At 46.8% G+C, this 24,871-nt stretch overlaps 4 protein-coding genes across 4 annotated transcripts; 3 read left to right on the forward strand and 1 right to left on the reverse strand.

Annotated features, from left to right (window-relative positions):
* Window positions 1-343: 343 nt before the first annotated feature.
* Window positions 344-4,567, forward strand: LOC125524467 (S-adenosyl-L-methionine-dependent methyltransferases superfamily protein). The gene is made up of 7 exons (XM_048689519.2): window positions 344-759; window positions 862-1,026; window positions 1,128-1,310; window positions 1,410-2,007; window positions 2,767-2,879; window positions 2,971-3,191; window positions 3,974-4,567. Exons 1-7 carry the CDS (start codon window positions 532-534, stop codon window positions 4,290-4,292), a joined length of 1,827 nt encoding a protein of 608 aa, XP_048545476.1. The 5' UTR covers window positions 344-531; the 3' UTR covers window positions 4,293-4,567.
* Window positions 4,568-5,334: 767 nt separating this feature from the next.
* LOC125519217 (uncharacterized) lies at window positions 5,335-9,367 on the forward strand. Its single transcript, XM_087533601.1, has 5 exons — window positions 5,335-5,621; window positions 6,170-6,384; window positions 7,278-7,451; window positions 7,772-8,446; window positions 9,017-9,367. The coding sequence occupies exons 1-4, from the start codon at window positions 5,381-5,383 to the stop codon at window positions 8,273-8,275; spliced, it is 1,134 nt and encodes a 377-aa protein (XP_087389727.1). The 5' UTR covers window positions 5,335-5,380; the 3' UTR covers window positions 8,276-8,446; window positions 9,017-9,367.
* Window positions 9,368-14,491: 5,124 nt separating this feature from the next.
* On the forward strand, window positions 14,492-19,065 carry LOC125521041 (protein PECTIC ARABINOGALACTAN SYNTHESIS-RELATED). The gene is made up of 11 exons (XM_048686095.2): window positions 14,492-14,925; window positions 15,014-15,064; window positions 15,165-15,249; window positions 15,853-15,929; window positions 16,081-16,169; window positions 16,302-16,421; window positions 17,326-17,442; window positions 17,692-17,835; window positions 17,923-18,046; window positions 18,147-18,338; window positions 18,521-19,065. The coding sequence occupies exons 1-11, from the start codon at window positions 14,587-14,589 to the stop codon at window positions 18,881-18,883; spliced, it is 1,701 nt and encodes a 566-aa protein (XP_048542052.1). The 5' UTR covers window positions 14,492-14,586; the 3' UTR covers window positions 18,884-19,065.
* Window positions 19,066-19,241: 176 nt separating this feature from the next.
* On the reverse strand, window positions 19,242-20,513 carry LOC125521042 (uncharacterized). Its single transcript, XM_048686096.2, has one exon. It carries the CDS (start codon window positions 20,473-20,475, stop codon window positions 19,258-19,260), a length of 1,218 nt encoding a protein of 405 aa, XP_048542053.2. The 5' UTR covers window positions 20,476-20,513; the 3' UTR covers window positions 19,242-19,257.
* Between the last annotated feature and the right edge of the window lie 4,358 nt (window positions 20,514-24,871).

A 24,871-nucleotide genomic window follows, 5' to 3' on the forward strand; every position in this document is an offset into this window, starting at 1 on the left:
GGTCCGTAAAATTATAAGTAGGTGCAGGGAGGGCTCGCGAAGCGGCGTTCCGGAGTATGTGTTTATTGCCTTAGGATTGAACACTTTCATCGTGAATAAGTGGATAGCATGATTATTATTGGCAACGATGGTGAAGAGGAGAAGCGATAATACGGATAGGTCACCGCTAGGCACATGAAAAAATTTGTTTTTTCCGTTACAACGTAGAGGCATATTTCCTAGTAAGAGACCTACGTGCAACGTGGCAAATAGAAGTGGCCCGCCGCTAGACCGCGGTCCACTCTCGGTCTCCTTCTGTCCTGAGCCACCCCCCGTGTGCCGCTCCCAATGTTTTCGCCGCTCCATTCCACGCGCCTCCACCCTTCCGCTTCCGCGCACCCACCTCGCCACCCCCACGCCCACGCCCACGCCGCGTAATCAATCGATCGATCGATCGAATCAACGAGCAGCCGCCCGCCGCCTCACGCACCCCGGGCCCCCTCCCCCCGCGTCCCCGCGGCAAGGCGCGACGGGGAGCGGAACGCCGCCGCGATGAAGCCGCACCCCCCGCCGCCGCCGCCGCCGGGCAGCCGGGGGTGGGGCGCGGGCGCGACGGGCCGCCGCCGGGCCTTCGCGTGCGCCCTCGCCGGGGCCGCCCTCGCGCTCGCGCTCCTCTGCCTCTTCCACGGCGCCGCCTTCGGCCCCACCCTCCGCCTCCGAGCCTCGCAGGTCCAGGCCCAGGCCCCGCTCCCCGACGGCCTCGCGCTCTCCTCCCTCCCGGTACGTAACGTTCGCACACCTCGCCGTCGCGGTTTCCGTACGTGCGTGCTAACGGCGGGTGGTTCGATTCGCTGACTCGATCGGCCCGGGGTTGCCGCGCAGGTGTGCGACGCGAGGCACTCGGAGCTGATCCCGTGCCTGGACCGGGGCCTCCACCACCAGCTCCGCCTCAGGCTCAACCTCTCCCTCATGGAGCACTACGAGCGCCACTGCCCGCCCGCGCCCCGCCGCCTCAACTGCCTCATCCCCCCACCCGATGGCTACCTGGTGAGATGAACACGGACGATGAGTCCACCATGCTGTAGATTGTTGCATTTTGCCCTTCTGTTGGTCGATCATGCTGATGTGATGTGGGTGGCAATGTTTAGGTGCCGATCAGGTGGCCGAGGAGCAGGGACGAGGTGTGGACGGCCAACATACCCCACACGCACCTCGCCTCCGAGAAGTCAGACCAGAGGTGGATGGTGGTGAACGGCGACAAGATCAACTTCCCCGGCGGAGGCACCCACTTCCACCACGGCGCCGACAAGTACATTGTGAACCTCGCGCAGGTTCGAAACGTTCCAAGCTCCTATAGCAGTTAACCCATCACCTTTTGGTTACATTTGGAAGCTAACGAATAGTGCCAATGTTGATTGGTGTGATGCTAGATGTTGGGGTTTCCAAATGACAAGCTGAACAACGAAGGCAACATCAGGAACGTGCTCGACGTCGGCTGCGGGGTTGCTAGCTTCGGGGCTTACCTCCTACCGCTGGATATAATTGCAATGTCGCTTGCTCCCAACGATGTGCACGAGAACCAGATTCAGTTTGCCCTTGAGAGGGGGATCCCGTCGACCCTTGGTGTGCTGGGCACAAGGAGGCTGCCATATCCAAGCCGCTCATTCGAGCTGGCGCATTGCTCACGCTGTCGAATCGACTGGTTGCAGAGGGATGGGATCTTGTTGCTGGAAGTGGATAGGGTTTTGAGGCCTGGAGGGTATTTCGTTTATTCCTCACCAGAGGCTTATGCTCATCATGATCCAGTTAACCGGAAGATATGGAAGCAGATGAGCAATCTTGCTCAGAGGATGTGCTGGAGGATTGCTTCAAAGGAGGGCCAGACGGTGATATGGGTCAAACCATTGACAAACGGGTGCTATATGAGGAGAGAGCCCAGAGCACTTCCTCCCATGTGTGCCCATGATGATGACCCAGATGCTGCTTGGAATGTCCTCATGAAAGCATGCATAACTCCCTACTCCAAGAGTAAGCTCACTTTCCTGATTTGCCACAAGATTACTATTGAATTACCATAGTCTGTTATCTATTGTATTGTCTCTTGCTTTCTTCTAGTGTTCTGCTTGAAATATACTTCACCCTGGCAAAAGTTCGCACATGTTAGAGCAGACAAAGGGTCAAGATTATAACCATTAGCCATAACCCTTTGTTGAGCACTGGCTAGTCATAATATAGAAGGGTACTTTGGTTAACCTCTTACCTGAAGGGAATACCCCTTGCCAACCCTGTTTGATCTGCCTTACCGCCCACTAACAGGATCAAACCACCTGTTGCCTGCTCTATCACTTGGCATTAAGTCATCATGTGCCCCCTTATTCTGCAATTTTTGGCCTCCACAGATCACTCTTTGCTGGCGATGACAATTTGCCTGCATGCCACCACCATTGATTACCTTTGCTTTGTTTGCACTATATCTGGTTTGAACTGTAGTAGAATATTGGTGTATATGGTTTGATAGTTTCCAATTTCTGCAGCAGAGTTTCCTGCAATTAACATTTCTAGTTTGAAACTGTAGTAGTATATTGCCATATTTGGTTGAGTTCATCTGTTCATATATGTATATTGCCTGGTGCTGTAACTGTTAATAAAGAAAATTTCCATTACAAGTTTCTGTAAAGAAAATCCAACTTCACTTGTAGTTCTTCCATAAATTACTCTAATATGGAACATTAAATGTTGGCTAGCATACTTGTGCCCTGATGGTGTAATGTTCTTTTATTTAACCAGGAGTTAGCAAGGCTAAAGGAGCCGAACTGCTTCCCTGGCCACAAAGGCTCACAGCACCACCCCCTCGTCTGGAAGAGATTGGAATCAGTTCAAAGAATTTTTCTGAAGACAATGTGAGTGTTTTGATGATTGATTTTGCTATATGAAGCCGCACCCTTCCCAGATGATGATCTTAAGTGTCTAACCTTGGAATACTGTCTGCAGGAAATTTGGAATTCTAGAGTTGCTCAGTACTGGAAACTTATGAAATCTGAGATACAGAAGTATTCCTTCAGAAATGTTATGGATATGAATGCTAACCTTGGCGGATTTGCAGCATCACTGAGGAAAAAGGATGTCTGGGTAATGAATGTAGTCCCTTTCATGGAATCTGGAAAACTGAAGATCATATATGACCGTGGTTTGATAGGGACAATCCATGACTGGTAAGATGTTTGTGAAATACCTTCTGTACTATATGTACTTCTCATCTATTCATTTTAGATTCAATTGTTTCAATGCTGCCTAAGTGACTATGCATACCTAAATTCTTAGATTTAGAATGTTTTTTGTTTAGTGACACACATGGTATAATTTTATAACTATATCAGAGGTTTTAATTGCATAAAGAATAGGTCAATATTTTGACAAGTGCTCATACGTGAAACTTGTGTTTTAGTGGTTATCTATATGAGTACCACATTTTGGTGCTTCACAAAGCAGTTTATGTTTCCCTATATGTTGGGTGTAGCAATAGTATTATGTTGTTTCAATTTTATGTCATTATACTGAATGCACACTGTTAATATATAATCCACTCGTCACATTCCAGACATGGTGTCATGAATGGAATCAGAGTTCTCTCATTGAAATTTTTTCCTTCCTAGCTGCTACAGAAGTACCCTGCCGTTAACTGACGGGCACTGGAAAAACTGTATAGTAGAATTGCACAAAGATGAAAAACCAGATGCCTGTCTCCACACCAGCGGCTCCTCTGCTGCCTAATAGTTTCCATTCTTGATTCATATTTACTCGTATGCCAGAACTTGTTCCTTAACTAGCAACATGATGCTTGCCATCTCGGGCTTGTGGTTATTGATGAAATAAATTTCCTGTGCATTGTTCTGTGTACTTCCGTACCATACTTGATGCTTCCTAGTTCCTACGACTGCTCCATACGACTGGCTACTGCTTGATTCTATTTATTTATGGTTCTTTGTTACTGAAGGTGCGAGTCATTCTCGACATACCCTCGTACCTACGACCTCCTTCACGCGTGGCTCCTGTTCTCTGAGATGGAGAATCAAGGCTGTGGCCTGGAAGATCTGCTGATCGAGATGGACCGCATCATGAGGCCTCATGGGTACGCCATCATCAGGGACAAAGCTGCTGTCATAGACTACATCAAGAAGCTTCTACCCGCGCTGAGATGGGACGACTGGTCATCTGAGGTGAAACCAAAGAGAGACGCACTTTCGTCAGATGATGAAAGAGTCTTGATCGTGAGGAAGAAGCTATGGGATCAGGCAGCGCAGGCGGCTTCCTAGCAAGCAAGCGCAAAACTGCTCTTGTTCTGATCTTATTAACTGTCGTTTCCCAACTCGTAGCTGTATTATATGGTAGTTCTCTGCCTCTTCCATTGGAACTTGCACACACTATCCTTTCTCCGCAGTTTTGTGTCTGTGATGGAATGTTCACAGAAGAGATAGGAGGAGTATGACATGCAGAGTTGCAGACTTCAATGGTTCAGAATTCACAGGACAATATGGTCGTCGAAAAATGCTAATCTCACTTTCGTAAATTGATGCCATTTTAGAATTGACACCTGGAGATTTGCCATTGGCCATTACTTTTCACGTCAGTGTGTTAGTAAAAAGCATAAAACTATGCTATTATATGCTACAGTATTTTTTTTGTCATGTCAAAGCTTAAGTTCATGTCTTTTTTTGTCTGATATGTTTTTTTTCTTTTTTCTTGGAATTTTGATGAAATTTCCGCTTAATTAAGTACATGGTCTCTAACTCACACACGTACTCCCTCCGTTCAGAATTACTTGTCGCAGAAATAGATGTATCTAGACGTATTTTAGTTTTAGATACATCCATTTCCGAGACAAGTAATTCCGAACGGAGGGAGTAAGACGTAACCAATCTGGTCTGGTCTCGTGCAACAGGCATGCTGTCACTCGGAAGATCCCGCAACCGTGACACGCTCTCCTTGCACCGACACCGCCATGGCTGAGCTGCGAAGGAGAAACTAGGAGATGCCGAGGTGAACCAGCAAAGTACATGAAAGGAGTTTCTCCTCTTTTTTCAAGAAAAGAGCTAGGTCTGAAGTAGATATTTTGAATAATACTCCAAAATAACAAGAATACCCGGGATACCAAAAGTTGTTGAAATTACAATATTTATTTGATTTAAATACCTCACAAGATTTAAAACTGTATTTTTTCTAGAAAACTATATGCTAAGGAAACCGTAACATTTTTCAGTGGATTTCCTTCACCAAAAAATAAATAAGTAACGGCCGATGGTTTAGCGAAATAGGAAAAAAACCTTTCTCTTGGTTTCTGAGAAGTGGGCCGGCCGGCCCACTCGCTCGGTTGTGGCTTCCTTTCCCCTACCCTCCTCCTCCGATGGCGGGCGGCGATTTCCCTCCCGTGGCGGTTGCCCCGGAAAGGGATCGGGAGGCAGACGAGCGGCTGTTGAAGAAGAAGAAGAAGCCGGAGCCGGAGCAGCCGCAGCCGCAGCCGGCGGCGGAGGAGGCGACGGGCGTCAATCCTCTCAGCCCGAGGTACAGCGAGTACGACCCCAAGCAGAGGGAGCACGTGTACACCCGCTTCTGCTTCGATCCCAGGCTCGATCTCTACAAGGAGTGTAAGTCCCCGCTTCCCCATCCGATTCTCCTGCCGGGTCGCTGTGTTGAACTGAATGAGCATCAGTGCTTGCGTTTTCTAATTTTGCACATAACACAGTGAATTCTACTACCCTGCATTGCACTTTGTACTGGTGAGTGGGTCGGTTCAGAATTCAGAAACTCGCTTAAAGGAGTAATTATTCATAGTCGAGTTACCCGGTGTTATTGGGAGTAAAGGTATCCATCATACCCTGGTGTTTTGCACAACCAGGGTCAGGTTTAGTGGTGCAAAATGCAGTTTACTGTAAAAATCCTGCTGGCCTTTTCAACCGTGATAGCTTTACCGGTTCATCCACCATCCAGTTCATTCTTGGATTTTGTAACGCTAGTAAATTTTACTGCAACGTAAAAGGCACCGTTTCCTTCAATTTGCAGTTGAACCATGCACCACACGAATACAATGCATGTTACTCCATTCAACTTTTACGGTTTTACCTATTCTAGACTGACAACTAACTGTCTGATGATTGCATAGGTATTTGAAATGTGTGTTCCTCTCTTTTCGCAGCCCCTTATGGTCCAACGCGCCATACTCACAAAACCTTCGGAGAGGGATTCCCATTGTCTAACTCAGCAAATATTCTCTCTGTCAAGATTGTTTCTTCTGACTATGGCTACCCACTTGATGTCTATGGCACGGTCATAGCCAGGGATGATCTGGATCGCAAATGTGTCTATCTATTCTGGCACGACAAGGACAATCGCCAGTTCATCACCTCAGAGGTATTACTTATATTTTGCTTGCATGATAGCCAATGCACTTCTATACACGTATAATTTCCCAGTGGTGTGTTCCTTGTATTGCTCTTGATATCTGTCATCTGATACAGTTATTTGAAATAGGAATAGTGAATTCGTAATGGAGGGTTTATATGCATATGTTAATCGTCAATGGATTGTTGGCACATGAAACATATTTGCAACTTTGTGTGGTTGAAAACTCCAATAAGATTATCCAACAAAGAATATATTCTATCCGGTACTATATGGGTGCAGATACAGTATAGAGTAGAGTAAAATATCTTTTATACTTGGACCGTCATACAATTCTTGTACTCCCTCTGTTCACTTTTGTAAGTTGTTTAGGACAGCTGAAATTGAAGTGTTTTAGGTGTTGTCTTAAATGTCTAAAAGGTCTTACAAAAGTGAACGGAGGGAGTATTTATGTATGGGGAACACTATTCAATGATTTTTTTTAAATGTGTTCCACATGAAAATTCCTTATTTAGGCTCTGTATATTATATACTTAAACGATGGACCTCATAGATGGGCATGTCATGTTTGCTGTGCTGATATTATCAGTTTAATATATGTTGTTTTTAAGGTCCACCAAATACTATAAAGGCTTCCCTTTTAGCGAATAATTTTAGGTGGCCTATGATTTCCCAATACTCCAGCATTTCAGTTTTGCTGTACCACAGCCTTTGTGTCATTAAGAAGAGTAGACAAAATGCATGCAAACGTGAAACGTCCTGAAAAGTATATATATATTCTGGTAATATTGTTTCCTCGTTCAAACTCAAGCAAAGAAACTTAAAAGCTTCGATTTCAAACATAGACATTCCAAAAGATACACCAGCAATTTATCTATCTGTATTCTGTACTTGTTTTGAAGGACAATTCATTGATTTTGACTGGTCCAAAGAGAGGACTTGCGCTCTGCGGTTCGCTATTCTTTGAAATCGATCTGAAGGTTAAGGATGTGCATGGGAGGGAGGTCAAGGATGAAAGGCTCAGCAAACGGAAAGTAGTGGCTACTCTCAGGTGTAGTACACCCGTGTTAGCAAAAGATTGAAAAAATGTGATCAAACATTGTCCAAAAAATTTGAACTTTTGGGACATGAAACATTATCAGATGTGTGAGGTTCTTGCAAAATATCATCTAAAAATAACATCTGGCGAGCTCTCACCAAAAACAACAAAATTACTGCTCAAACAGTGCACAAAACTTTCAGCAAAGATTTTGTTTTTTTCGTTGAGAGCTCCTCGGATGTTATTTTTCGATGAAACTTGGCAAGAACCTCAAACATATGATAAAGTTTGATGTAGCAAAATTTCAGATCTTTTGGATTTCGTTTGATAAACTTTTTTCAAAGTTTTTTCTAACTCGGGTGTAGTACACCCGAGAGTAGAAAATCCAGTAGCAAAGGCACGCTGGTTGTTAATGGCATCACAAGACAGGCATCAAACTTCGAATATGGGGTTGAAAAAAACACGCTTGTCAGCATGCACAGCACATTGGAGATGAACTTTGCATTCGTTAGGGACGCCGTGGAGGGCACGGTTGAGATCAGGATCCTTGAGGGGCTTGTTGATTTCCATGGTAAGATCATTGCTACCACCACCAGAGTTCCATGTGAAATTGTGCTACATGATAGCAGAGTGAATGGCTTGCTCACTGCCGGCGATGATCAAGTCATGCGAACAGCGCGCCGCGTGGTATGTCTATCTGCAGGTGAGATGCTCTTGGTGACTGTTGCTCCTGAAGGTGGCGATGAGCTCTCTTGCCACACTGTTAGTTTTGCTTCAAGGCTCAACGGTTGTGCCGCCGAGAACATGGTGTGTGGTAACTATAAGATGCAAGTGAAGGTCACTTGGTCGATTGTGGTGTAATTCCTGGTTTACTAGTTGTGGTAGGTCAGGTTTTAGAGAGTATCCCTGGATGATTTGCAGCATCATCACTGTCGAAAAAGCACGTCCGGGTAATGAATGTAGTCCTTTCATGGAATCTGGAAAGCTGAAGATCATATATGACCATGGTTTAATTGGGACAACCCATAACTGGTAAGATTGTTGTGTTATACCTTCTGTCCTACTCTACTTCCCATCTATTCATTTCAGATTCGATTGTTTCAGCGCTGACCAGTGACTGTATACTTAAATTCTTAGAATCTTTGATATTCGGGGACACACAAGGTATAATTTTTATAACTATACCGGAGGTTTTAGTTGCAGAAATAGGTCGACAGTTTGGCTAGTCTTGATGAAAACCATACGAGAACCACATTTTGGTGCTTCACAAAGGGGTTTAACTGATGGTTGCAGGATACATTGTATATACAGATACAGTATATAATCGCACAAAGATGAAAACCAGATGCCTGTCTCCACATCGATCGGGTGCTTCTGTCTCGCCCAACAGTTTCCATTCTTGATCCACATTCATGCCAGAGCCTCTTCTTTGAGTAGTACGATAATGCTTGCTGTCTCGGGTTCGTGGTAATCGCGGAAACTTCTGCATTGGTCTGTCTGCGTGCTTCCATACTGGATGTTCTTCCTACTACTGCTACATACAATTGACCATTGCTTGATGCCTTGATTTATTTACTTATATGGTTCTTTGCTATGCTATAGATCCTGAAAGAGCGAGTCATTCTGCTGGTCCAGATGGACCGCATCATGAGGCCTCACGGCACGCCATTATCAGAGACGAAGTTGCTGTCATAGACCACATCAAGAAGCTTATACCGGCGCTGAGATGGGATGACATGATGACTCCGAGGTGAAACCTAAGAAAGGCGCGCTCTTGTCAGGTGATGAAAGAAATAGTCTTGAACTCTTGATCGTGAGGAAAAAAGCTATGGGATGCAAAATGGTTCATGTTCTGATCTTATTCTGCTGCCGATTTCAAAAATCCTACTCCCTCCGTCCCACAATGTTAGAGTTTTTTGACACGTCTTACATTATGGGACGGAGGGAGCAGGTGTTTTTCTTAATTTCCAAAATCCTAGCACCTTGGCTATCCTTTCTCCGCAGCTTTGTGCCTGTGATGGAATATTTTTGTGCCTGTGCTGGAATGTTCACAGAAGAGATGAGATAGGGGGTGTATGACATGCAAAATTGCATACTTTGATGGTGCAGAATTCATAGGACAGTAATAACAGTATGGTTCTTGGAATGCTCATCTGTAGCATTTCACAGGACAGTAACACTACAAGCGAAATCAAAGGATCAACGACGCCAGGCGCCGGGTGTTCTCTCTACAAGCGAAATCCACCGGGCTCTCGCTCAGCATCAGCAGCCCTTGCGCAGCCTCCAGCGTCCTCTCGTCCGGCTCGCTGTCACTGGCAATCGGCAATGGCGGCGGCATCGCCGCCCTGTTCGCGGCGGCGGCAGCCAGGATCTCCGCGATGGCGGCGTCGGCGTGTGGGGCGTCTCCCTGGCGGTAGTGCAGGATGACCAGCCCGAGCGGGCCGCGCGGCTGGCCGGCGACGCCCACCTGCAGCGCCGGCGACCGGAACGCCCACAGCTCCACCATGGCCGGCTCCAGGTCCTCGGCCCTGGCGTCGCCCGCCACGTCCAGGCCGTTCTGGGTCAGGAAGCTGCCCCAGCCGGCGATGAGGCGGTAGGCGTCGTTGCAGCCGAGCTTCTTGAGGCCGAGCACGTAGGGCCTGCCGCGCCGGTCGTAGGCCTGCACCTGCACGCTCGGCTTCTCCTCCGCCGTCAGCGCCTCGTCCAGCGGGAACGGCTCGCCGCGTCGCCAGCTCTTGCGCGACATGAGCAGCCGGTGCTGCTGCAGCAGCCGGTCCGTCTTGCACAGCAGCTTCCCGTAGACGCGCACCGGCCGGGACGCGCCCAGGCCGCGCAGGACGTCCCGCAGCGCGCCGTCCACCACGCCGATCTCGTCCAGCGACGGGTCGTCCGCCGCCGTGGCGGGCGCGGACTCCATGCCGACGCCGGCCCAGAACACGCCGTCGAGCAGCCGACGACGCTTCTTGCGCCTCTTGCTTGGGGAAGATTGGGCACGGCGGCGGAAGGCGACGCGAGGCCGGAGCGCTGCGGCGTCTGCGGCCGCGCAGGGCGGCAGGCTCTGGTCCGCGGCCAAGATCCTCCCCTCGCCCTCGCGCTCCCCTCCTTCTTCCCCGGCTTTCCGTTGCGCCGCCGCAGGGGCAACGGACGCCGCGGGGCAGCCGCAAGATCCGCCGCCGCCCTTGGCGTCCGTCGACGCATGGCAGCCAATGCCCGTGGCGGCGGGAGGAGGCTTAGGCGCCGTCCTCCGCCGGCGAGGCACGCTCCCGACCTCCAGCAGCGTCATGGCGAGAAGGGCGCGGTGCTGGCAGACATTTGTAGGTCGGGGAGGCGGCGGCAGGAGACGAAAATGAATACCTAGCTGCTACAGCTCTGGGTTCTGGAACATAATATACGCGTGGATACTAGTACTAGAACTAGAGTTTGGTACGGGCTCCTCACCAGACTCCAGTACTACTGCTGCTAGCAGGAAACTTATCAGTGATGAAAGCTTTCTTTTTTTAGAAGAATTTTATTTAGGACAGTAAAACTAAACCTAAACCCTAGTCCTCTCACGCGTCCGCGGCCTTTGACCGTTAGATCCCGCGGCTTGGCCATGCCTGACCGTCCGATGCATCATTTCCTCATTTCCTCCCGTGTGGGCTGCTTTTTGGGTTGAGTGTCCTTGGACTGCTATTCCAGGGGTCAAATCGGATGCCTCCCGTTCACTGCTACGGGTTAACGTCGGACTCCGAAAGAACGGTGGTGATTATGCTCCATATCCACTCCCCTTTAAGAACCCTGTCCCTGCTCTGCGAACCCCGACCCCTCCTAGTCCCGCCCTAGGTCAGAGAGAAAGGGAGAGGTGATTGATGGCAGCAGCGGCGTCCGCTGCTGAAAGGTGTGCCTGTGTGGAGGATACAGAGATGGCTAAAAAACGAAAACAATCGCCAGTCAATGTGGTCGCAAGGTTGCGGACCAGGCGTGGAGGCGGGCAAGTAATGGCGATAAAGCTCATCCGTCCGCGATGTGTAACTGCCGCGACAGTGGAGGAGGTATGTTATTGTCGTATTTCCTTCCTTTTTTGCCATCCATATTTTTTGCTCCCTTCTATGTACCTTCGGCAGCCATGTTCATTGCGTTGGGTTTGAATCCTTTCCACCTAAACTCTTGAAACATTTGGCAGGGATTGATGTTTTGTTGATAGATAGAGCTGATCTTGCATCGTATCACAAACTATGTTCTGGTGGTGTTTACATGGGTGATTGATTGTCGTCGTTGGTCATGCTTCATGACCTAAATAAGGACCTCGTGTATATTCAGTGGCAACTGGGATTATGCCAAGTTTTCCATGGTTTGATCGTCTTTCATCCTACTCTCACTGAAGTTAAGACATGGCTCCAGGGCAGGTTAACCTTTGTTTATTCATTGTATCTTTCTACCTATTTCTCCTAACTGTGATGTGCTTTGCCTCGAGCATTGCTAGAGTGTAGAGTAATGGTGTATAAGTATGATAGTTTAAAAGGAGTATTATTGTGTGTTGCAGTAATAATTTTAAATTTTAAAACTACAGACCTTGCATCATTTATTTGTTGTGAATGTGGGCAGTGCGTTCAAGTTGATCTAGAGCAATTTGAAGGGTTTCCTCAACACAAAAAACTTCAGCCAAGTTCACTTAAGCACCTGGAATTATGTATAGAAGTTTAAAATTGTAATTTGTTTCAACTGCTTTGCCACTTTTATGTATGCTTTGGTACAAAGTTTAATAATTGGACCTATTTGCTATGTGGAACATGTAGCATTTATTTGATCCTAATCTAATTCAGTTCGTCACCATCGTCTTTTGGCTCCCGCTTTCAACAAATGCAGTATCATTTATCTATTTTCTTGACATGATACTTTGGGAAACGGTTTAGACTTCTTGAGTCATTCTCTATTTATTGTCGGCGTATCTTTGAAAATAAACGAATAACGTTTCCTCCATATATGAATGACAAACTAATATTATGGAGTTGTCCGGTCAAATGATCAGCCTAACCCTCATCTTGCATTCGGTACATTTATGTTCCGTTGCCAATTAACGTTCATTTGTGATGCCTTCCTCAGAATGGGAACGTTTTTTTTTGTTGTCGTTTTGTATTGTCGCTGCCGCAAGGATTACATGTACACTGAGCCGTAGTGTGTTTAAAAAAAATTACATCATCCTTTTATGCTTCATGATGCTATATATTGCGAAATATGTCTTGGTTTATTGGACAAGTCGATGGACACCGAAACACACACATTATGGTCTATTATAATTATCATCTTACACTATAAATGCACATAAAAAATAAGATCAATCATAAGTAACAACTTACACTACAAATACACTCAATATAATGCCCCTTCAATTTGCCATTTCCTAACTCTAATTACCCAATCAAAATGTTATGAGGTCTTGACCAAGGGATTAGGTGGTGTTATTGTTATGAAACATACCCCACCTAGAGTCTTCCCTGTTTCTCCTGACCGAGCAATGATGACCATGATCCCCGAATGGCCGTTGAGCTTAGCAAGCACATATATAGTCGTTGACCTTCAAGCACATATGTCGTGGTGGATGGTTACCGTTTATTAACTAATTTTTTGGTACTCTTGTGTATATTGATTAGAGGCATATGTTTTTCTTAAAGAACAACCACAACCATTTTTTTCATAATCACATCGACAAATTTGTGAACTCTATGATTTGCAAGTTACATCCGCAATGGATTGAATAAAATGCGTCTATAGTCATTATACTTGTATCTTATATACACATTCGTCAAACGTATTGGGGAATTGAACTTATGGCAAGTGAATACTTCCGAGTGTGACAATATGGTCACCAAGCTTAACATTTTCAGCCTATGTTGACCATTTGGCCACACTAGTTGGGCGCATGCATGCAAAGTGGGGCTGCGTGCGTTTTTTCCTACCTTGCCACAATATTGGGGCACCGTATGCTCTCCCATTCCGCATGTATTCGCCTGATCGCCTATGCAGCTGCCGGCTCCATCGCCTCCACAACTATTCACACCCCACTTGATGGTTCATAGGACAATATGGTCATGTAAATGGCAATCTTCGTTCGTAGATATATGGCATTTTTTAGTTGACTTGGAAATTTTGCTTTGATTATTTCTTTTCGTTACAACGTGTTAGTATGAAGCATAAAAACATAGAGTTAAAAAAGGCATAAAATTGTGATATTATCAAAATGCCTGTCATTAGTCATTCACTTTTCACATGATCCAATAAAGACATTTTTATTATATTATAATTAACACTATGACGTTACTAAACATCCAAGTCACAAGAACACCTTTGAAAGAAACTATAATTACAAACTAGTCTTGGGGATTCTTCGTCTCCTCCATGTTGTACACACGATAACGTGAAAATTGCTTCCCACCGCCGGAACGAGAGAGCAATCATGCACGTAGTCGAGGAGGCCATCTAACTCTGCTAGGAAGCGCCGGTGAGGTCAATCCAACCCAGAAGGACCCATGCCCCTTGGCTTTGCCGCCAGGGGCGGCGCTAGGGGTATTCTTAGGTTTTCATGTGAATACCCATGATTTTTACAAAACAGTGTTGATTTTGGCAAAAGAGTGACAATTTTCAGAAAATAGCAATGATTTTGGCAAAATGAATACACATGAATACCCGGTTGCAAATTTCTGGAGCCGCCACTGTTTGCCGCCAAATTTAGTCGGCTAGTCAAATGACACGAGTGCCAATTTTGGTCGCGTATACTCCTAATCAATCAAATGCCACGAGTGCACAATCGCTACAAAAGTCGGGAACAAAGGGGATTTCTAGTTTCAGACATAATTGACGCCATGGTCATACCAAAATATCAGTTGTGATGTTGATACCAGTTCACCCAAATAACCCAAATTCAGCAATAGTTTCTTTTTTTTTGAGGGAAAATTCAGCAATAGTTTCTGGGAGCATGATCATCTTCCCATTTCGGTTGTGTAAATATTTTTGATGAACTTTTCGAAAATTTGACGAAATTTCCGCTGAAAATGAGAACCTGGTCGCGAATTCGCGATTACCCACACCGCCACACCGGTGGAGGGGCAACGAGCACGTCACTCGGGAGATCCCAACAGTGCCCACTACCCGCAACCGCGGCACACTCTCCTTTCCCTCCTCGCACCGACGCCGCCATGGCCGAGCTGCGGCACGGCACGGTGGCGGCGGCGGCGGCCCGCGCCTCCTCCGGCTCGCCCGCGAAGCGCGACGCGGAGGCCGCCTCCGCCTCCGCCTCCTCCCCCTTCCTCTCCTCCCCACGCAGCGGCGGCGGCGACGGCGGCAAGGACGGCGCGCTGCGCCCGCCCCCTCCGCTCCACCAGAGGTACTCGCTCCCCGCCGCCGTCCGCGCCCTCCTCGCGCTCGAGGACCCCCGGTCGCCCTCGGCCCCGGCCTCCTACCGGATCCTGCTCGCCGTCCTCGCCTGCGTCGCCCTCGCCGCGCTCGTCTCCGCCCCCTCCGTCTGGTCGCGCCTCGTGAGTCCTCGATCCGGTCGATCTTCGTCGCGTCTCGTCGGGATCCCTGATGCTTGCTGACATTTGTGTTGTTGTTGTTGGACCTTAGAACGCGCCCTACCTGTGCCGCAAGGATGGGATTCGGCTCCAGTGCCCCGGGGTAAAGTGATGTTGATCTCAGCCTGCATCTGGGTGGATGTTTGTGCGTGCAATCTGTTTTAACGTTTGTTTGTTTGGCTTGGCTTGGTGTTGCTGTTCAGGTGAGCAACTCTCTGTGGGAGAATCCGCATGCCGCCGCCACGTCTTGGAAGCCGTGTGCCGAGCGACGCAGGGACGAGATCTCAGGCAAGTGCCGAATAGAAATGCGATGAAAGCTGTTTCATAACTGTGACGGTATCTTCTCAGTGTACCATTTTTTTTTTGCGGTATCTTCATGTATCTTGATACTGCCGCAAAGCCGATATGTTGCCCGGGTAGTTGATAAAATTTTCTCAAGACCATAAGTAAATTTAACAGCTGACCTGCTAGATATAGTATGTTTGGTTAGAAGATATTCCAAGCCCAAGTTGTGTGGTTGGAGAAATAAAACGTGACTGGTTGATTTTGAGATGAGGATAAATTGTGATATTATTTGCAAGAGCACAAGTGGAAAGGGAACCCAGAAACAAAATACTCTCTCTACATTTCTTCTTTAACGGCTAGTTTAATTCTTGTTACCCCTCTTTCTGCCCATAGCCTAACACAGTAGCACACAAGCTTTCTTCATGAAACAATAATTCTTGTTGCTTCCTCTTGGGGAAAGGGATCCCAAGTTGAAGCTGTCTTGGTGCTCACCCGCTGTTTATATTCATCACCATGGCTTACGAAAATATGAAAACCATTCACCTTAAACCATGGTTGCGTCCTGATGAGTATAAATTTTGTCTTTTTTTCCCTACTATTCTGCAGATCTTGTGCCAGAGAACGAAACTTCTGGGTATATTTTTATTCATGCCGAGGGAGGATTGAACCAGCAACGAATAGCTGTACGTACGTGCCCTATTCCCATTTATCAATTTGTTGAAGGACAATTTTTTTGACTTGTTATGCGACATTTGCTTATGTAGTATAAATGGCACCTTGCCTAATTTTTATCAAGCACTATCAGTTGATTGCACTACTTTGATATATTCACAGATATGTAATGCTGTTGCAATTGCTAAGATAATGAACGCCACACTTATTTTGCCTGTGCTGAAGCAGGATCAAATATGGAAAGATCAAACGTAAGTGATAATTCTGGCCTCCTTTCCGAATTGGCTCCTGCTTGCTTATGCCCCTTTGTAATTTGTGTTTGTTATCATGTTAGCTCCTGGCAAAAGTGTTTAATATTTGACAACCTTGTATTTTCTATTCAGGAAATTTGAAGATATCTTCGATGTAGATCATTTTATAAATTATTTGAAGGATGATGTCCGCATCGTTCGAGATATTCCTGACTGGTTCACAGAAAAAGATGAGCTGTTCACCAGTATAAGGTTGGTTGCTTCATTTCATCTTTTGATCTGTCTTAGCTGCTGTCAGCTTAATAGCTTGATGCTAAAGTCTAAACACATGAATGATATTGATTTTTAGAGCACTGCTTTCTTTTGTAGTAAAATCAACACCAATATTGTTAGAGAGGGAACAATTAATCTTAGAGCGTATTAACTTGAACAAGCCAACTAACTAGGTGTCTTCTGCTGCTTGTTTGTGCTCTGCAGTTTCCATTATTTACAAAGTTACATGCATTTCTCATGTATGCAATATATTGCTAATGCAATGCCAGTGCAACTAGAGTTGTCTCTGCTTCAAATGTCATCAATTTCTCCCCAAGTATAAGTCTGCTTGTCCAATTCAGATTATTATATTTTGCGACCTGAGTTTTGAGGATGCAATAAGATTGTACTGCTGGGGCATTGCAATGTTTTTTTTGCTTCTGCTCATTTTCTCTTTGTGACAATTTTATCAATCATTAGGTAATGTTGCCATGCTAGTCGATACTGTAATCCTAGTTCATTATAGCGCTTTAAACTACAGTACCCGCTGTCATATGTGTTATTCATAATTGGTTGGCACTGGTACGTTTTTTGGCATGATAGTTTGCTGGCGGACATAGCTATAGACCTATATGTGTTATTCTGGTTTATCTGCCGGATAAGATCTTCGTAGTGATTAAAATTTTGCCAATTTCCGTGACTACCATCTGTGAGTTTTTTTTTAAATGCCAGCAATACCGCCACCTACAAAATGGTTCCTATATGTACATTTAATTCTATGGTTAGATAAATGTGCTTATGTTGTTTCTTGTTTTTGCTTGTTGCATATGTTGTTTTTCCTACATGCCAACATATTTTCATACTTAATTGTAACTTCTATAATTATTTATGTTGATTTTAACAGGCGTACTGTAAAAAATATCCCAAAATATGCACCAGCGCAGTTTTATGTCGATAATGTACTTCCAAGGATCAAAGAGAAAAAGATAATGTCTATCAAACCATTCGTTGATAGATTGGGGTAAGTCTTAATATCATTTTATGAAGATATTTCCATGACTCTATTCTGTTCATATATCTTCAGACTTGCTACATAATTGTTTAGCACAGTGACTAGTTCTTCACATTAGAGTCTTTGTGGTCAAGTAATATTGCTCTCTGCTACTCTCCCTTTCCCCCTTGGCCCTACACCCCACCCAGTTTATTCCTTGCTATCTTGTTCACTTCCATTGACTTATGGCCATAGTGTATTGTAAACTCATCATTGCAGGTATGATAATGTTCCAATGAAGATTAACCGGCTCAGATGCAGAGTTAATTATCACGCCTTAAAGTTTCTACCTGGCATTGAAGAAATGGCTGACAAACTGGCAACAAGGATGCGGAATCGAACTGGGAGTGTAAATCCATACATGTAAGTGTAGCTCATGATCTTCAGAGTAACCTGCCTTGGAGTTGGCAATTTTTTACATGTCTCACACTGTTATTCCTGCTTTTGAAGGGCTCTTCATCTTAGATTCGAGAAAGGAATGGTGGGTTTATCCTTTTGTGATTTTGCTGGAACCAGAGAGGAGAAAGCAATGATGGCTGAATATAGACAGAAACAATGGCCAAGACGCTTCAAGGTGATATACTAATGTGAATTGTCTAGACAATGATTTTAGCCTGAAGAGAATAAGGTCACAAAGTACAGTGCTTAGATATATTTCTCTTGTATATATGCAGAATGGATCTCACCTTTGGTCTTTAGCACTGGAAAAGAGAAAAGAAGGCCGCTGCCCGCTTGAGCCTGGGGAAATAGGTTTCATTCTGCGTGCAATGGGATATACGAAGGAGACTCAGATATATGTTGCATCAGGGCAAGTGTATGGTGGAAACAATAGAATGGCACCGCTGAGGAACATGTTCCCTAATTTGGTAGGTGTTCTACTGCAAATCCTGTTTGTTGCCTTCAAACTTCAAAGTGCCTTTATATGGACATAACGCGAAACTACAGATCCAGAAAGGAAACTAAGACAGTTACCTATGGATGGGCAAGCAATCATCAGCAGGTGGATTTGTTGTAGAGACAACTGACCCATTATCTTTGTTGCTTGCAGGTTACCAAAGAAGATCTCGCAAGCAAGGAGGAGATAGAACATTTCAAGAAGCATGTAACCAGCCTCGCTGCACTGGACTTCCTGGTATGCCTGAAGTCAGACGTGTTCGTCATGACCCATGGCGGCAACTTTGCGAAGCTGATCATCGGCTTCCGGCGCTACATGGGGCGCCATAGGCTCAAGTCTATCAAGCCGGACAAGGGGCTCATGTCGAAGTTCTTCGGCGACCCATACATGCCATGGGCGAATTTTGTGGAGGATGTGATGATCACTCACCAGACACGAACAGGCCTCCCCGAGGCCACCTTCCCGCACTATGACCTCTGGGAAAACCCTCTCTCCCATTGCATGTGTAGAGCATAAACTATATAGACTACAAGTGATTGTGCATAGCTTAATTAATTCCTTTGTTCATACAATCCATCCTATAACTGTAAGTTCATATAACTTTTTTTTCCACTTCCAGTTTTGTTTGTGTAGAGTTTTTCATCTAGAAACACTATATGTGTATGAAAGTTCAGCTGATGCATATGAATTTCCCAAAACTAGTTTGTGCATAATGATTGCATGATTGAACAAACAATTTTCACTTCAACGGTGTAGTTACAGAGATTTGTTCAAATCAATTACAGTTGACATGATTCATTCATTGATGAACTGACCATGAAACCCAAGAATGCTAATCCTTCAGCAAAACAAATAATTTCTGGAGAACAGCTAGTTGCACATTTGTACTACTACTTGCCGAACGTCGACTCGACGTACAGCGTGTGCCTGCAAATAGGGCACGTCTTGCTGTCCACGAGGACGCTCTCCAAGCACGCGCCATGGAAGACGTGGGGCTTGCCGCACCCCGGCCACGCGGCGAGGTCGTCGTCGCCCTCGAGCAGCTGCAAGCAGATGGGGCAATCCTCCCCAGCGGCGACGACCCTCCTTCGCTTCGCCGGCCGTTCACCGGCGTCCGTGTCATCGTCGTCGACGGCGGCTTCGTGTTTATCATGGTCGCGCGGCATCGGCTCCGGCAGGTGCAGCTCCATGCCGGTGAATCGCACGGGCCACGGCTCCTCCACCGTCTCCTCCAGCACGGAGCGCATCCACTCCATGCGCTCGGGCGTGTAGTACGACCTCCGGAGGATGCTGTCGTCGACGAACACCGACCTCCGGAGGATGCCGACGTCGACGAACACCTCGACACGCGCGGCGCGCGGCAGCACGCTCACCTGCGACGCCAGGCTCGACCATAGCTCCTGGAGCTGCTCGCTGAAGTCACCGGGGTATATCAGCCGGATCAGAGACGACCCGGCCCACGCCAGGGACCTCGCCGTGTGGTCGCCGGTGGCCATGAACCGGAGCAGGTGCGCCCTGGTGCTCCCTCGCACCACCACGCCGTCCGATGATACCGAGAAAGGGGCGTAGCGGTAGAGCACCAGGATCTCCTTGCAGTCTGCTTCTTCTTCTTCTTGGTCCTCCACGGCGGCGACCCGCATGCAGCCGGCCGTGCTCCCCGCGGCGGAGAACCACGGCGCCGGGCCTCCAAGAAATCGCCGGCCCTCGGGGGAGTACTCCATTTCCACCAGCTCATCGTCGCCGGGGCAGCTCATATCGAGCTCGTCGTCCGCCGTCCCCGGTTCAGGCGGCACTGTGAGAAGGAAACCGTATAGCCGAACAACGGCGTGGGCAGCGGAGCGGACCTCCAGCGAGAACTCCTGGTTCATCACCGGGGACCTCAGCACCAAGATGGGGCTCTCGGCCGACAGCACGAACGTCTCCGTCTCCTCGCCGGTGTTGGCGTGTACGGCTACGGCCACGCGCACGCTCTCGTCGGCTCCGTCAGCTGTCGCCCAGTCGACGAGCTCGGCGATGGCGACTACCGCCTGCTGGCTGGCGCTCAAGGGAAACCTCGTGGACTCGCCGCTGCTGAGGTCCCTGGTCCAGCTCTGCGGCCGCCGCGCCATGCCGGCGGATCGACTTCAGGGATTAGGGTTTAGACTTTGGAGAGAATCTCGCGCGCGGCGTGTTAAGGTAAGCAGCCATGCATGCCTGCCGCCGTGCTATGATTATATTTCTGATCTTTTGCCGACTCCAAAATGAGTTCCGGGAGCGATATATAGCCTGACAACCCGCCGATCCCAAGTCCAATTCGGACACAACGCACAAGGCAAATCTCAGTTCAATTCAAAATGGACAGGAAAATTCCTTTTTTTTAAGAAGGGCAGCGCTAGGCGCCGATGTCGCATGCCAGCCACCCAATTCAGTAGGGTCAACGCCCGTACACACCGCACGATCTGTTTCTCTTCCTCCCCGACGCCATCTTCTTGGAGAAAAACTCCAACTGCCATTGACGATCGACATGCCCCGCCTCGAAGCACCGCCCCCTGATTCGTCTCGCATGTTGCTGCCCTCGCCGCCGGTCGCCGCCCTCACTGCCGGTCGCCGCCCGCGCCACCGTCGTCTCCTGCGTTTTTCATCCGCTACACCAGTGCAGCAATGTGTGCCCGTGGTTGTAGCTCCCCGTGGCGACGGCCCAGCACCGATGCGATGCTACGCCACAACTCCGGTGCCGACGGTCCCCGGTGGAGGCACACTCGACGACAAGCTCGCAAACTGTACTCTACTCAGGTTGCCGGAAGTAGCAAAAAAGTCCGCTGGTCGAGCAAAAAAACATGCAGGTTGTAGCAAAAAAAAACTCGTTGGTGTTGCCGCACTCGTCGCTCACCGAAAAAGGCTCACCCGTTGCCGTCGTAGCACCGCGATGCCGTCGCCCGCAGCCCGCACCATTGTCAGCATGTCGCACCGGTTGAAGCTTTTTTTGTGCCGGTTGAAACTTTTTTGACGGTTTGAAGCTTTTTTTCCACATCGATTGAAGCTTTTTTTTTCATGGTTGAAGCTTCCTCCTTCGCCGGTTGAAGCTTTTTCACACAGCGGTTGAAGCTTTTTTCTGTTGTTGAAGGCTTTTTTCCACACCCCATGAAGCTTTTTTCCATGGGTTTGAAGCTCTATCCTTCGCCAGTTGAAACTATTTTACACATTGGTTGAAGCTTTTGCCGCGCCAGTAGTTGGTGTCGCCGGTTACAACTCCTGCTTAGCCGGTTTCAGCAAACGCCCTCGCCGGTTGCAGCTCACAAAACTTCCTGTTGTCTCGCAGGCCATGGCCACACCGTGCAACATGCAGCCTCCCTGCGTACTAGCTTCACCACACGCGCTGTAAATAATATGAACGGGGCTGCTCAATACATGCCTCCTATTTCCATTGCCTCATGTATATATAGTACAGGTACAAAGGTTAGACGTGATCAACACGATTACAAATTAGGTAGGCTAACCAAACGTTGGTATGTTGAAGACGTGATCTCCAAGAAGAGCAGCAGCCGTCAGCGTACGATTGCGGGACTCTAACACGCCCCCGCAGTCTGAACTCGGTGGTGCGCCGATGTGAAGACTGGATCAGAATTCCTGGAAGAGTGATGTCGACAAACCTTTTGTAAAAATATCCGCAAACTGTAAGTTGGATGGAACGTGCAGAACTCGGATGGCTCCAATGGCAACCTTCTTTCGGACAAAATGTATATATGTTTAGTTTGCTTGTGCTGCACGGGATTAGCGGAGAGATAGACTGCACTCACATTGTCGCAATACACAATGATAGCATCATTAATAGGCCGGTGAAGTTTCATGAGCAGCTGGCGGACCCAACATGATTCGGCGACCGCGGTGGCGACAACTCTGTATTCTGCTTCTGCACTAGAGCAAGACACAGTAGTCTGACAACGTGACGACCAAGAAATCAAATTATCTCCAAGAAACAAGCAGTACCCCGACGTGGAACGTCTGGTGTCTGGGCATCCGGCCCAGTTGGCATCCAAATAGGCAATCAGTTTATGAGAGGAAGAAGAATGGATGGAAAGACCAAAGTGTAGTGTCCCTCTAAGATAACGTAATATGCGTTTGATAAGGGAGAAATGTGGCTCTCTAGGGTCATGCATATGAAGGCAAACTTGTTGGACTGCATATGAGATATCAGGGCGAGTGAGACACTAGTAGAAAAAGGGTCACATGTGAAGCACATTAGTGCCGGTTTGAATTTGAGCCGGCACTAATGTGACCATTAGTACCGGTTCCAACGGTTAGGCGGGCGGGCATCATTAGTACCGGTTCGTGGGCAACCTTTAGTACCGGTTCAAGCCACGAACCGGTATTAATGAGGATGTGTCAGGCTATGGTCAGGCTGGGGCCCCCACGAAGACCTTTAGTACCGGTTCATGCCATGAACTGGTACTAGAGTTTCTTAGTAACCTGATTTTTAGTCCCACCTCGCCAAGAGAGAGGCAGTATGAGCGGTTTATAAGCCGTGAGTGCACAGACAATGACGAAGAGGTGCAATGCTCACCTGCATGTTGATTAGCTTCAAGCCTTTCGAAATAGTATAGATTGCACTGAGCTATGTGCAGTGCAGTCTACACTATTCTGAAAGGCTTGAAGCAAATTAACCAGCATTGCACCTCTTTTTTTATTTTTAATAACTTATTTGAACTCCGGACTTTTTTTCTGTTCAGTATGCAGCATTCAAAGCGACGTCATCAATTTCCAACATGTTCTGACATCATTTGTTGTTTTTCGGTCATTTACCTAATTGTTTAGAGAGCTAAATGACCGTGAAATTGAAAATCAGTACAAAATGAATTCTGAAAATGTTGAAACTTGGCATTGTATTATCATTTCACCCGCATAGCATGTGCGAAAGAGTAGAGAGGGTCACGGCAAAAACTGGACGCACTTCGTGTACAAACTGGACAAACTCTTTCGGAGTATCAGGGTTTCGGACGAGAACTCATCTGTTACACGGGCACTTCAATGTTTTAATAACTTATTTGAACTCCGGACTTTTTTTGTGTTCAGTATGCAGCATTCAAAGCGACGTCATCAATTTCCAACATGTTCTGACATCATTTGTTGTTTTTCGGTCATTTACCTAATTGTTTAGAGAGCTAAATGACCGTGAAATTGAAAATCACTACAAAATAAATTCTGAAAATGTTGAAACTTGGCATGGTATCATCATTTCACCCGCAATGCATGTGCGAAAGAGTAGAGAGGGTCATGGCAAAAACTGGACGCACTTCGTGTACAAACTGGACAAACTCTTTCGGAGTATCAGGGTTTCGGACGAGAACATATCTGTTACATGGGCACTTCAATGTTTTTTAAACTTATTTGAACTCCGGACTTCTTTTGTGTTCAGTATGCAGCATTCAAAGCGACGTCATCAATTTCCAACATGCTCTGAGATCATTTGTTGTTTTTCGGTCATTTACCTAATTGTTTAGAGAGCTAAATGACCGTGAAATTGAAAATCACTACAAAATGAATTCTGAAAATGTTGAAACTTGGCATGATATCATCATTTCACCCACATAGTATGTGCGAAGGAGTAGAGAGGGTCACGGCAAAAACTGGATCCGTGTACAAACTGGACAAACTCTTTCGGAGTATCAGGGTTTTGGACGAGAACTCATCTGTTACACGGGCACTTCAATATTTTTTAAACTTATTTGAACTCCGGACTTCTTTTGTGTTCAGTATGCAGCATTCAAAGCAACATCATCAATTTCCAACATGTTCTGACATCATTTGTTGTTTTTCGGTCATTTACCTAATTGTTTAGAGAGCTAAATGACCGTGAAATTGAAAATCACTACAAAATGAATTCTGAAAATATTGAAACTTGGCATGGTATCATCATTTCACCCGCATAGCATGTGCGAAAGAGTAGAGAGGGTCACGGCAAAAATTGGACGCACTTCGTGTACAAACTGGAAATAGAAGAAAAGAAATAATGCAGAAAAGAAAAAAACTATACAAAAAAATTACTCAAAAATAAATAGAAGAAAATAAATAATGCAGAAAAGAAAAAAACTATATAAAAAATTACTCAAAAATAAATAGAAGAAAATAAATAATGCAGAAAAGAAAAAACTATATAAAAAATTTATTGGCGCCCTGCCCAATGGGCCTGCCAAACCTAAGGTGTGCAAATGCAGGCCTAGAAGGGCCAGCAGACTCACAGGGCAGGGCGCCCTAGTTAGGCCCAGAAGCCTGCTATATAGAGAAGCTCGAAGGAGCAGCCGCGGCTGGGTTTATAAACCAGTGCGGCTGCCCTTCGCTCGGCGAGGTGGGACTAAACATTATGCACCGCCGGTGGCAGCGCACAACCATTAGTACCGGTTGGTGGCTCCAACCGGTACTAAATGGGGGTCTTTAGTACCGGTTCGTGCCATGAACCGGTACTAAAGGGGTCGTTTCCCGCCCCTTGGCCTGGCGAAAATTGGCCTTTAGTACCGGTTGGTGGCTCCA

The sequence above is a fragment of the Triticum urartu genome, chromosome 7A, assembly GCF_056163025.1.
Source record: "Triticum urartu cultivar PI428250 chromosome 7A, HENAU_Tu73, whole genome shotgun sequence".
Classification (NCBI taxonomy): domain Eukaryota; kingdom Viridiplantae; phylum Streptophyta; class Magnoliopsida; order Poales; family Poaceae; genus Triticum; species Triticum urartu.